The sequence below is a fragment of the Mytilus californianus genome, unplaced genomic scaffold (genome assembly GCF_021869535.1).
Source record: "Mytilus californianus isolate M0D057914Y unplaced genomic scaffold, xbMytCali1.0.p SCAF_14, whole genome shotgun sequence".
Lineage (NCBI taxonomy): Eukaryota > Metazoa > Mollusca > Bivalvia > Mytilida > Mytilidae > Mytilus > Mytilus californianus.
In genome coordinates, this window is record NW_026262626.1 from 21,445,153 (window position 1) to 21,460,131 (window position 14,979).

The window sequence follows — 14,979 nt, forward strand, 5'->3', positions numbered from 1 at the left end:
TGTGCTCAATTTTGAGATAAAACATTGGTCAAATGAAAATCGATGAAGGAACAAAGGAAAAGATCATCGATTTATAATATATAGCTTCAGGGAAAAGCCTGAGGAGTTAAATACTATTATCATAGTTAAGTTGTAAGCTGGTTCTCTCCCTTGCAATTTACGTGTATCTGAGTCACCCTTGTTAAACAGATGAAGAACAGGAACCAGTCTAGATAAATTTGTAAACTCACGAAGCAAAACAAGAAATGATTGCAACAGGGTGCTCACGGTGCTGTTACGAAGTTCCCTGAACAAAGTCCCAATAAGTATAAGCCCCTAGGGACTCCTCTATTATTCATTGTATTCATCTTGCAGAAAATATGATGGTTAAGGGGTGGAGATATCAAAAAATTACAAGATATAAGAACATTCTCATATGACAGGGGTGGGGATGACCCCTTGGCTTTAATGTATTATTCGAATCATTTTGACATAAAAATAAAAACAACAAAAACAGGAATATGTGTGGTCCAGGGTTGGGGATCTCGACAATTCACAAGATAATACAACATTATGCAAATGGCAGGGGTGACCCCTGGGAACTAATCCCACAAATCATTCAAATCATTTTGACATGACAAACAAGAATTGGTTTAAGGATGGGGCTCTCGCCGGACCATTTACTAAATACTAGAACATTTTCAAATGCCAGGTGCTGGTGGTGACCCTAAGGAACTAGCCATGTATTTCATTTAATTTATTTAATCATGTTGAACATTTTCTATTCTTTAGACTGTCCATTTTGTTTTTATTTTTGTGTGTAAATTGAAATTCAATTTAAATTTTTGTGTGAATTGAAAAATAATGTTCAAGGTCAAAGGTCAAGGTAATAAGTGATTATTGACCTTTTAACCTTGAAGTAGTCCATATGGTCCCATGATCATTACTGAAGACCCCATGTGTCTACTATCACTAACTTTTTTCACATTTGAAAATAAGATTCTAAAAAATCTCGCAGGGTTCTATACTAAAGCCCCTCCCTTATTTCGCCACCTAAAAGTACCCCCTAAATATACCTCAATGCACAAACAAAACCTGATCGCACCATTAGACATGTTTTCAGTTATAGGAACACAAGAAAAGTGTAGTTGTCTTACGGTCACCTAAATGCTGACCTTTAAGTGCGTATTAGATACGTATTGCAAAAAGAGGGGGAGTATACAAAGGGGCAACCAAAAGTCACAAGTCAATGTTTATTGTTTGTTCTTATGCTGTGCTGTTACATATACAATATTCGCACAGTGTATGAAATATAAAATTTATTTTACGAGCTTTAGAAACAGAGAGAAAAGCGAGGCTTGCCGAGCTTTTTTCTGTTTCGTAGCAACTACAAATACATTTTATATTTTCCTACACTGTACGAATATTGTTTTTATTCAATTTATATTGAACTTAAGGTTGATGACCCCTTCTGTAAGCCTGTGTATTATGGAATTTTCAAAGTGCAACAAAATCAAAACAGTGAAAATACAGAATAAAAGTGACTTGCCATTTTGTACATATATCAAAAGGAAACTGTTAAATATTGAGTCACTAAAGTCGAGAGCACCCTCTATCTTATAAGCACCGAATTGTCAAATATAGAAGTCCAAGGGGAAAGGCTGCGGATTTTTTATATAAGATTTCCTTCCATATGTTTAGCATTGAAACAACAAAAGGGTACATTAACCTTAAACGTAGAGTTTTTTCTATCCAAATCGATGAATTTGTTTTTGTATGAAATCGACATGATTAAAACCATAAAAACGCGGACCGCGATGAGGACCCTTAATTAAACTATTATGTAAACCGAAATTTGAAAAAAACCATTCGCTCGCAACAGAAGCAAGATACCAGAAGACTATACACGTACACATTACGTTTATCACTTCATGTTATCTGTCGAATGTATGTGTGTATAGTAGAATTGCGGGATAAATCATTATCAAGGTTAGGGTAGGGTTCAGCCCTTGCAAACATATTTAACGTTGCCACATTTGTATATGTGGCTGTCCCAAGTGTGGAGCCAGTAATTCAGTAGTTGTCGTGGTTCAACAATTCTTATGATGAAATGTTTTAAAAAGAAGTTATTAATGGAGAAGGTCAAATACTTTTGCTGAATATATATATTGTCGTTTTCGTTGAATTATAATAATCCTTATTATACCTCATACACATATATATAGATACATCTATAATAAGACAATTTAGTTCGTAATTTATATGAATAAAATGTAAATGTTGAGGTCATAATTGTGATCCACCATGCCATTTCCAGGCTTCTCTAGGTATATAACGTCATTGTATGGAAAAACTCCATTAACCAGGAACGTATAGTAACATCAACATGTGTTTGCATATAAGTTTATTTATATAGTGAATTTTATGTCTGGGCGCATTTAAGCATCAATATGAAATATAATCTAAAGCGATTAGTTAATACTAATTAAGGAACCAATCCCAAATAGCAACATGAACAGTTGATGAAGTTAAGACATTTTGTATGATGAAAATACTTAAAATCTCAAAAACTGGAAAATTTTAATAATAAAGCACCTTTTTCTCTAGTATTCTCTTCATTGGTGCATTGTACACATTTCTAAATGAATTTCTTTTTAAATATCAAATCATAATCCTATGCTACTAAATTATTCCCAATTTGTTTTCTCATGTTCATATCTGCCCTGATTATGTATACAACAAGTTTAGACTTTTTGTCAGATATTTGGAATCCTCTAGTTTTATCCATGTAATGCCAATAAAATAAATTGTCTGCTAACTCATAATTTTCTTTTCATAAGTTTATTATATACTGTTTAAAAAGCCATGTTTGAAAATCTTATAAAGTCCTTGATATTCTTTCATAGTTCTTGAAAATAAAAAGTTGTCAATGTTAAATGTATGAAAAATCTAGAGAGAATTATTTCCCGCCAAATTTTCAATTGCTTATATTACAAAAACAAGGACACTGACCCCTCATTTTGTTCTGCTTTTTAAGTTCCGTTATTTATATACTATCAATTTATAACAGTTTTTTAAAAAGCTTGTTATTTTGAAACAGAGGAGCAAACGTCCTTAATATCTGCCCTGATTATGTATATAACATGCATGTGATATTTTGTCGCTAGTTCTTATACTACGCAGACACTAATAAATCATTATGTGAATCCTATAATTTTACAAACAATTATTTTGGTATCCGTTATCTATAAAAGTATATTTAGCCTAGATTCTTTGATGAGTTTTTTTTGCATGACAGATAGATTTAAGATATATTTTACTTCATAAGTTGAAGCCTGGTAAAAATAATATACAAATTGAAAGTAAATCAACATTTGTAAATTTAAAACTGTTTTCAGATAGTTCCTTCAGTTCCCTCACTCTAAATTTAATTGAATGATGTTGAATTGTCGTTTCGAAGTATGTATGAAGAAGGTATACCAGTCAAATTTGGTTTTATTTTTTTGCTGACAAGTACATTAATCGTGAAGAAGTTTCATAAATTGATAAACAAGTTTTTAATGGTTTAAAATTCAAAATCTATAGAGTTTTCATATTAAAAACCATTAAAATTGGATCATTGTAACAAATGCACCGTATCAAATGCATATATGAAATGTAATTTTAAATTACATCGAAAAATGTGACGCAAACACATGCCACAATATTACATAACTCATCTAACTAAAATAAGATGAAAGGAATGCTTTCTATTATGGAAAGCCAACGGGGTCCAAATTCTTGTTTCGTAACTTGTCAATTTGTAACTTGTCTCTTTGTAATTTCAAAATTCTTACTTCGTAAATTGTCAATTTGTAACTTGTATCTTTGTAATTTGAAAATTCGTAATTCATAAAATTGTTAATTTGTAAGTTGTAACTGTGTGATTTCAAAATTCTTTATTGGTAAATTGTCAACTTGTATATTGATGTTTTGTAACTTGTCGATTCGTAAATTGTCAATTTGTATATTTTTGTTTTGTAACTTGTCGATTTTTATATTGATGTTTTGTAACTTGTCGATTCGTTAAATGTTGATTTGTAAATTGTCAATTTGTATGTTGATGTTTTGTACATTTGTAACTTGTCGATTCGTTAAATGTCGATTTGTTAATTGTCTTTCTGATAGTTGTATTATGCTAACGATCATTATGACGACAGATGGCGCTCGGTTTCCTCTTCGGTGTATAAGCCTCCTATAAGTAGGAGCACTTCCATGTGGAGTATATACCTAAGTAATTTTATAAATCAATTATGTACAGCATATACAAATAAAAGAACATTGTTTGGTTTACATGGCATATATACCAGGGACTCGGTGTTATAAAGAGGTGACCTCGAATAAACATGTATTTCTACCGGACTGGTCACCACACCTGGGAGGGGTGTGTCACTTCCTGTATTTAGGTATATACTGATGTGTCGCTGGAATGGGCTCACTTATCAACTTCCCAAATATATTACTGTCACTTGGCAGGAAATTTCTTCTTAATATTTGACCTGGTCAAAATTAGACTAAATACATGAAATAAAAGACTGAGCTGGAAAGTTCATATTATTTTGTTCGGGGCCGCAAATTTTGGACTAAATGTATGATGGGAGAAATGGGTTGACACCATGGCCATAATAATAAAGATATTGGAAAAGAATGTAATTTATATCTAATGATTTTTGAATACAAAAAGCGATGAAATTGATGAAAAATCTTTATTTATTTGGCTCTTGAGTAATGAAGATAAAATGTTTTATATCATGTACTTTTCAAAACAAATTGAATGAAGTGTTATTTTAAATGAGTCACTTAATTAATGTATACTATATATTAAAACTGATTAGATATGTAATATTTTGTAATACAATCTAAAGGAACCAAAAAAGTTATCAAGGACCTAAAATGGACTACCCATATTTTTATCGTAGCCAAGAATGCAAACTCAACCGTGACTAGGATTCCTGATAAGGAATTTGAGATATTGCCAACCAGCCGAATGCAAGAAAACAGCATATATTTCACTTGTCAATATTGGAGTATGAAACAATAGTATATGGGACCCCTCCACATCTACGAACATCAACAGGCTCGAAAGAATACAGCGACAAGCTGCGAGATTTATAACGAGGAGGCTACAAATCCAGAGAAGATGGTTGCGTCTCAAACACGCTCTTCAAAGACAAACAGACAAAACGCGTAAGCCATAAGCGAATATTTCTGTACGAGGTGGTTGAGGGGCTGGTTCTTGCTATAGAACCTGACAAATTAAAAAAAAGAAGAAAAAGCTCGTCCAAAAAGAACAATTGCTGCCTAGGGATTTGACAATTATCAGTCAATAAATATTGTAGAAAAACAGATCAAGAACTACACAAAGTGTTTTGAGATTTTAACGATCAAAATCCCATATTTCAACTCATTTTTCTTAAAAACGGTAATCAAGTGGTACCTCCTTGAAGACACTGTATTGCGCACACCGAGCGTTGACAGCTTCAGATACTGCTCTCGGCACCGTCAATAACTTCTTAGCTTCTTGACCAGAAAAGTTTAGTAGGCATGTACAAATGAATGTTAATATATATATATATAACATTAAACACGTCTAAATTGAAAACAACGTCCAAACCTATGATTGCGTTGGATAAAAACCGCAATTTTATACGTGTGCATGTAAAACATATTTCGTTGTAAAGGGTCTAAATACAGCACAAACAACATTATATAAAATTATATATATATGTCACCCTTCCCCCTGAGATCTCAGTCAGAATCAAAATAGTCCGATAATAGCATTTTAGGATTAATAGAAACCGTTTATTACCTGGATTTTCACGTACTGGTGTAGCCTTTTATAGCCGACTATATGGATTAGATCTTTCTCATTGTTTCCCTTAATTGATTACATCGACTGTATTTGAACTTTGTTGGATAATTGTCTCATTGACAACGATACTGTTTATTACCACATCTTCTTAGTTGGGTTGTATTTTTCATATAGTTTCCGTTCTCGAACGATACGCCACCTGTCGTCTTCAGAAAACAAAATAAAACTGGTTTCTGTATACATGCCATATAAAAATAAAAATGTTATTATTTTATTTGTGTTCTTTAAGATGCATTTGCTGTACATAATTGATTTAAATTACTTGGGTAAATATTCCATATGGAGGTGCTCCTACTTACAGAAGACTGATTCACCGAAGAAGAAACCGAGTGCCATCTGTCGTCATAATGATCGTTAGCATAATACAACAATGACAGTTTACAAATCGACATTTAACGAATCGACAAGTTACAAAACATCAATATATACAAATTGACAATTTACGAATCGACATTTAACGAAACGACAAGTGACAAAACATCAATATATAAATTGACAATTTACAAATCGACATTTAACGAATCGACAAGTTACAAAACAACAATATACAAATTGACAATTTACGAATCGACAAGTTACACAACATCAATATACAAATTATCAATTTACCAATACAGAATTTTGAAATCACACAGTTACAACTTACAAATTAACAATTTACGAAGTACGAATTTTGAAATTACAAAGATACAAATTACAAATTGACAATTTACGAAGTAAGAATTTTGAAATTACAAAGATACAAGTTACAAATTGACAAGTTACGTAATAAGAATTTTGACCCTGTTGGCTTTCCATATTCTATATGCCGTCATCAATTATTAAGAAATCTATTTTAGCATTTATTTGTGTATGCCGTCTGCTGTAATGAATGTACAACTATGAAGGTTATATGATATAAACTCCTTTGTAACTAACCGTATTATTAATTGTAATCAAGCTAAGTGAATGTATTCTTCATGCATTTTTATTCACTTCTTAGTTTGTTCGATCAATTATACCGTGTGCTTTATGTCACTTGTCTGTAAGTTTTTATTACCCCCCGCGCGACGCGTTGCGGGGGTATAGAAATACCGGGCGTCCGTCCGTCCTTTCTGCCTTCCGGTCTTGTTATCGCTCTCACATGTACAATTCTTGCCAGATTTTTATAAAACTGATATCATTGATTTATATCAGCAATGTCTCGGACGACTTCTAAAATCAGTGCCGCTCAACTATTTTTTTAAGAGGTATGGAAACACGAATCATATGGAAAATTGCAGTGTTAGCGCTCTCATGTTCTAAATTCTTGCTAGATTGTTATGAAACTTATATTGTAGGTTTATAACAGCTATGTCTCGGAGGAGTTCGAAAATCAGTGCCGATCAATCATTTTTAAAAGATTTATGCCCCATAGAAATATTAATTATATGGAAAATTGCATTGTGAGCGCTCTCACTTGTACAATTTTTATCAAATTCTTATCAAAGGTTTATAACAGCAATGTCTCGAACAATTTTGAAAATAAGTGCCGATCAATTATTTTTAATGAAATGGAAATATTAGATATATTGAATATATCGGAAATTGCTCTGAAGTCTTCAACTCTCTAAGATACTTTTTAAAAGTTTTAAAAAACAAAAAAAAATGTTTTGTTATTGCCCTTGGACAGATCGAATATGTACAACGCGGGGGAATTGGAACTCTGTTGCTTTTATTTATGTTGTTTTATTTGTTTCACATAGTAGTGTATATTTTTGTATGATGTCCTCTTTTGTGTCGGAGGTAAATTAAGCATTGTCTTGTCTTGTCAAAGAAGGACAAAATTCTGGAAAATTATACAAACGAAACGGCTTACAACATCCACACACACTATACAGAAAATGAAACAGAAGACTGAGCAAAACGAACCCATCGAAACCAGCGGGAGATAATTCGGGTATCCCAGAACGGTTTACAGTTACTGTGTACAGCCACCTGTCGTTTTGTGCAAGCAAAAACCCTTTGATAAGTGAAACTTGATAAGCCCAAAATATACAGTCCCTTTCATTTCTCCCTACCTATCCTTAATATTCATGCCTATCCTAACACATTTGATGGTCTTTTCTGGTAAAGAACTTTAAAACTCCAGAACATTTTCCTGTATATATTAAAAAAGAAGATGTGGTATGATTGCCAATGAGACAACTCTTCACAAGAGACCAAATGACACAGAAATTAACAACTATAGGCCATCGTACGGCCTTCAACAATGAGCATGTATAGTCTGCTATACTTTACCTACCTTATTTTTCAGCAAGGAGGCAAGACACAAGTATAAATATTTATTGGCCTAATGTTAGAAACGAGGCAAGAAGGACGTGGTACTACTGAACCCAAGATAAAAAAGAAGAAGTTATCTTTAAGGAATAGGTTTGGTCGTCAATATAACTTGTTTGACCGTTATAGGACATGTTGTCAAATATGATCATGTTTATTTTTCCCATTCTCCATGTTCTCGTTCACGATTGAATGACAACAACGGATGCGAATACCGGAACAGGAACTGCTTCCCATTCCGTTGCGTTGCACCTGCGTTAAATCCCCAGTGGTTTGAAGTGGATTTCATGCGACCCAATCTTAATCTCCATTTTTTTTAAAGTTTATTGTTGACCTATCAATATTTGCATAGTTTTTGTCTAACCTACATCTTATACCCCCACTACCCCTAGTGGCTTTTTCTAGTGTTCCATAGTTTATAATAGAGAAAATTATAATCATTATAGCAATGACAAATCACCTTAAACATGTTAAAGTTTACAATGAATTGAAAAAGAAAATGTTTCCGTATAAATTGTTTTTGATTGTGTACAGCTTGAAAAATTGACAAATATATATTAAACATTCATGCTTTTACAGGCTGGAAATTTTAAGAGTCATAAATAAATAATTCAACGAACATATAACATGATAAAATTATTACTTTTACTCTTATAAGCAGTAAATGCAGATTAAGGTTGTGTAAAATGTAATGTAAAAGCAGAAAGTGTTCTGTTCTGAATTGTTGCATGATTCAATTACCTAAAAGGAGGGCACTGTCTGTTTACGTGTATTTATTTTGAGGATGTATTCTTCTGACGTTACAGTCTCGTTGAAATCTCGTTCTGGGATTATTTCCAAAACATGTGATACAAGTGGAAAACATCAATGAATTTAAAAAATGTCATAATCAAACTTAACTCTGTGAAAAAATTGTGTATTTACAATGAGTAGTTTTTTAGTAATCAATTTTTCAAATTTTATTACCAATCAAGTCATTCTTTTTAGCGAACATTTTGAGAAAATGGGTGAGGGGTACAAGAAATGATTTTACCGGAAACTTGTACATCCCATATTACTTTTTTCTTTTCAAATTTCTTAGATTTGTATTTTTTCAATCATTTATAACAAAGAAGTTGAAATAATATGCATTTTGTTCTTAAAACAGACAAAAATTACAAATTTACAAAATTGACAGCATGGTTTATTTGACACAAAAAAAACATTAAAATATCATAAAATTTTCTTATATTAACACCTACCTATAGTTTTTTTAAGTTAAATTTATTCAGATTGGTCCACTTCATCTTTATTGAAAGTATAAAAAAAGTTTAATTGTGGAACTGTGATTTTTTTCACGATAATAGCCCATAAATAGGTAAAAATTGATGAAAAATGGGAAAATCATCAAAATTGGGTACTTTCAACGGGCTGTAACAAAAAAGAAGTGCACCAACATATGATTTTTTCTTCACCAATCATTATTTTACAGTCATATAAACACAAAAATCAGGTTAAGAAAAAAAGTTTAATTCTAGAAATGTTTGGCTCCTCAGAGGTGTACATCCTTAAAACAGACATTTCTAAAATTCCCCGTTGATGAATTCAGATGTTATTTCTAAATTTCCAACTCTCTCAGGCAAAGTTGACCTTTGATGATTTTGGATATACAGTTGGTTACATTTCTACGTATTTATACATCCCTTGCTTTCAATGTTAAGATTTGAGCGTTCCTGATGCAAGTAAATTTAAAATTTATAAAAACGCTTCGGATGCACAACATTTACTACACTTTTAAATGGTATAAAATGCAAATAAAAAAGACATATTCATTTCCTTTGATTTCTTTAAATTTCAGACACAGACTCAACTATAAATTTCTTGAATGCTTACTTAAATTACAGTTAAGTATACTTCCGAAATAAAGTATTTTATATGGAAAAGGTGTCTCATCGACAATTATGCATCATATCCTTTTTATATACTTAAAGAGACACTAGCTACGAGATATATAAAAAATCTAAAAGATTATTTTTTTGTTCAATCATTAATGAAACTGAAATAGTGAAATAATAATTCGCTTTTAGCAGCCAGTCTGGTTCAATTTTGTCAAAATAAGCTAAGAAGCAAGTGAATAATTCGACCTCATTGAATCCGTATGCATGCGAACTTCAATTTAACCCCTTTGCAAGAAATGGATAACGCATGAATTGTGCGTGTTAAGTTATTTAAAGGAAAAGAATGTCAACAATGAAAGTGAAACGAAGGTAAATAATTTGATTGACTGATTCGATCCACAAAAATATTATATACAGGTAAAAACGATGATTAACATATATTTTTAATCTATAGTATGAAAATAAACAGACCTAGAAAAATTCAATTGCATGAGTTCAAAATTTATTTATATCTATATTTATGTTTATATCGCTTATATGACCATCGGAGATCTTCGGAGGTCAACTCGATAATTAATTAGATGGCGTCTAGACTAAAATACACACGAAACGAAGCTATATATTATCGAGCCATGCCCTGTAAATTGTTTATTTTAGACTTTTTATAATCTGGATAAATGTTTTACATTGTTATGAATCAAATATGAGAATTTGAGTCAAATCGGTGAACACGAATTTGACAGCTAGTGTCCCTTTAATCACCAATACATGTAGGTCAAGGCAAATAAACAGCAATGTTGACATAAAAGAGAGGATAGTATCATGTGGGCTGCATGTTTATGGATATTGAATACTTCGTTTTCTATTACAAATTTTTCACAAACTGTCATTTTGGATTACAAATATTAAATTAAATTACAAAATAAAAGGATAAAAGACGAATTCTTTTTAAAATTGGATTTCAATACTTATTTGACATTCCCATTAATTTAAACAAACGAACAAGCTTACAAATATAAGGTACGTGTTTTGCATTTGTAAAAGAAAAAAAAACAGCAGTAAATTTTGGTTTAATATCTGTATAATTGCCAATCATACCTTTATCTTCTTACTTTTGTATAATTTGTATAAAAATTAATGAAAAACATATTTCATATAATACATGTATGTTTGTTTTAGTAGTGATTTAAATATGTTAGTGCATGTATATCAGATGCATTTAAACAATTTTCGAGGAAACTACAGACAAACGTTTGGCGAACAGTTTACTCATGTTTAATTGACGTGTTCGTCATAAAAGGGAACTTAAATCTCAAATTGGAAAAGAAACACGAATACTATTGTGTCTATGTATCTTATTAATTTTATCTAACTTTTATCGTATTTCATTTATTTATTTGTTTATTTGTTCGGTTTTCTGTTTTACTTTATACGCATTTGTCTATTTTCTTTTTCTTTTTTCTATATTACTTTAAACAAAATATTCTATAATTTCGTTTTTGTCGAGCCTGCGACTTTTGTCGCAGAAAGCTCGACATAGGGATAGTGATCCGGCGGCGGCGGCGGCGGCGGCTACGGCGGCGGCGGCGTTAGCTAACTTCTTAAAAGCTTTATATTTTAGAAGGTAGAAGATCTGGATGCTTCATACTTTGTATATGGATGCCTCATGTTACGAAGTTTCCGTCAGTCACTTGTCCAATGTCCTTGACGTCATTTTCATGGTTCAGTGACTACTTAAAAAAAAAAGTTAAGATTTTTTGTAATGTTAAATTCTCTCTTATTATAAGTAATAGGATAACTATATTTGGTATGTGCGTACCTTGCAAGGTCCTCATGCCCGTCAGACAGTTTTCACTTGACCTCGACCTCATTTCATGGATCAGTGAACAAGGTTAAGTTTTGGTGGTCAAGTCCATATCTCAGATACTATAAGCAATAGGTCTAGTCTATTCGGTGTATGGAAGGACTGTAAGGTGTACATGTCCAACTGGCAGGTGTCATCTGACCTTGACCTCATTTTCATGGTTCAGTGGTCAAAGTTAAGTTTTTGAGTTTTGGTCTTTTTTTCTAATACTATATATGCAATAGTTCAACTATATTTGGTGTATGGAAATATTTTATGATCTATATGTCAGTCACGCAGGTTTTATTTGACCTTGACCTCATTTTCAAGGTTCATTGCTCAGTGTTAAGTTTTTGTGTTTTGGTCTGTTTTTCTTAAACTATAAGCAATAGGTCAACTATATTTGTTGTATGGAAGATTTGTTAGCTGTACATGACTGCCTTGCATGGTTTTTCGGACCTTGACCTCATTTTCATGGTTCATTGGTCAATGTTTAGTTTACTTGGTTAATGTTAAGTTTATGTGGCAGTTGTAAAAAAGCTTTATATTTAGGACTATCAACATAATATCAATGATTAGTAAAGAAGGCGAGACATTTCAGCGTGTGCACTCTTGTTACTTTAATTTTCATGTTTAAACATTTAGTGTTGTTCGTTTTATGTTTAGATTCCTATTATTATTGTTTTCAGGTTTTTGACCTCCAGAATTGTTGAATATATAAGTCCGTGCCAACATTTACGAAATAATACTACACGGCATAATGTTTCATAACGTTAGATTGTATTATGTGAGGTTAACAGTTGTTGTCCATTCGTTTGATGTGTTTGATCTTTTGATTTTGCCATTTGATTAGGGACTTTCCTTTTTGAATTTTCCTCGGAGTTCAGTATTTTTGTGATTTTACTTTTTATGTTATAAGTTGGGTATAAAAACATTTCTAATAAAATGTAATCCTAATATTTCACCTGCAATAAACATCCTCTTAAGTGCCCATCGACTAGCACATGTATAGTTGTCTTTCAATAACATATTACCAGTAGTTTTGATAATAATAACGGAAATATAAGATTTATATTTTCTCACTGCTTAAGCATAACTGTATACAAATAAACATAATTTTGATCGAATATTGGAAAGAAATATAACAGAACTAAGACATCCAAGACTAATTTTTTTTATTATTAATTCCTTCGTATTGAAAATATGACTTACAGAGGAAAAGGCTAGTTAATTACCCGTGTTCTAAACCACGACCAAAGAACTGCTTTTTAATTTACGTCATTGACAGACTGTTCTAGCTTACAACATATAATGATAGGTCTACTCTAGAATAGATTATGACAGTTATATTCGAGAACAGATTTGGACAATTCTACCCTGGAACGGATCCTGACAATCTTACCAAAGTACAATTATTTCGAAATCTACCCTGGGAATAATTCTGACAGTTTTTTTATTCAAGCATTACTGATGAGTCTTTTGTAGACGAAACGCGAGTCTGGTTTACAAAATTTTAATCTTGGTATCTACAATAATGAGTTTATCGAGAACTGGTCTACAACTGTTTTGAATAATTCTATGACAGATTATTCTAAAAGTTCTGAAGAGAGGTCAGAACCGAACCCCACTGTAGTTACATGTATTATGGAATTTTATGCGACTGTCATACAAGTGAGAGGTTTAGCTAGCTATTAAACCAGGTTTAATCCACCATTTTCTACATAAGGAAATGTCTGTACCAAGTCAGGAATATGACAGTTGTTTTCTATTTGATTGATGTGTTTAAGCATTTGATTTTGACATTTGATAAGGGACTTTCCGATTTGAATTTTCCTTGGAGTTTGGTACTTTTGTTATTTTACTTTATACTAATCAGTTTACACCAAAACAAAAAAGCAAACTGCATGAACGATCTACAGATACATGCATACTATCTTATATTACGTAATTGTATAACAAAAAAGACTTACTGGAACTTATTAGAAATGTTGGCAGTATGTTATTACGACTGATGACGACAGCATTAAGGCATTCTGTCATTTTTCCAGGTGGTCTACAGAAATATTCAAGTTGGAATTAGAGTTATGACGTTGTTGTTCAAATTCTTTGTATATTTAGTGTTTATCAATCGGTAATCTAGATAAATTGTGTTGTTGTTCAATTTCTGAAGTATAGCAGTATTGTAACCGACACTACATGTGTTATTTAATTGTAATAAAATGGGAAATAACGGACTTAAAATTAACGGTATGGAGAAAATAATTGGATTACAAATTATTTTATTCATGATTGTTTATGTTGCTGGTACCCCCTGTTTGAAGTCCAGTTCAGCATGCCAAGAAATAAGAATGCCACTAGTGTCAAACGAACTTATAGCCCCACTCGTAGCGGAACTGGATATAACCTCAATGAACAAACAGTTAAAATCCTACATAAGTGAGGACATTCAATTAACATTTTCCAAGGATATCAAAGACATGGTAAAAAATGAACAAACCAATTTAAAGACTACAATGTTAAAGGATTACTCGTCCAAAATGAAGGAGACAAAGGAAGGATATGACATGAAAATATCAGATATAATTCAAAATCTCCAAGCCAACGAAAGAAAAGTTCAAGAAGAAATGTCTGAAGTTTATAAGAATTTAAATGCATCTGAAGCAAACTTTAATAAGAAAATGACAGATTTGTTGAGCGGATTTGAACAAAAACAAGAAAGCCTAAAACGAGCAATGTTATCGGAGTATTTATCCAAGCTCCAAGTATCACATGGCACCAACAACAAACAAATAATTGAACTTGCAAATGATTTGAAAACTCAATTTGCAAATTTATCACGAAATATTAAAGATGAATTGCAAACTCAAAAAAAGGATTTGGAAGAATGGAAAACCAATTTGATTGAAAAACTGAATGGTAAGGTCATTTGAAATATTAGTCATCATGAATTACATAAATAGGAAACCAGGGAACGAAAACATATTTGACAGAACACCAGACCATACAAACGATCAGTAATCGACTCCTACAAAAAAAAAGACTAATAGAAAAATGAAAACGAACGACACACA

The 14,979-nt window shown here is 31.9% G+C and overlaps 1 protein-coding gene across 3 annotated transcripts in view; it reads left to right on the forward strand.

Moving 5' to 3' along the window:
- The window catches only part of LOC127724368 (fibrinogen-like protein A), a 432,225-nt gene that overhangs the window by 401,934 nt on the left and 15,312 nt on the right, over positions 1–14,979 (forward strand). Inside the window, exon 1 of one of the 3 annotated variants that reach the window (XM_052231314.1) lies at positions 13,977–14,824. The exons of the other annotated variants lie outside the window; for them this stretch is intronic. Coding sequence (XP_052087274.1) covers positions 14,128–14,824 — 697 coding nt within the window. The 5' untranslated portion in view covers positions 13,977–14,127. Of the gene's footprint in view, positions 1–13,976; positions 14,825–14,979 lie in introns of those variants that run through there. 3 annotated transcript variants of the gene reach the window in all.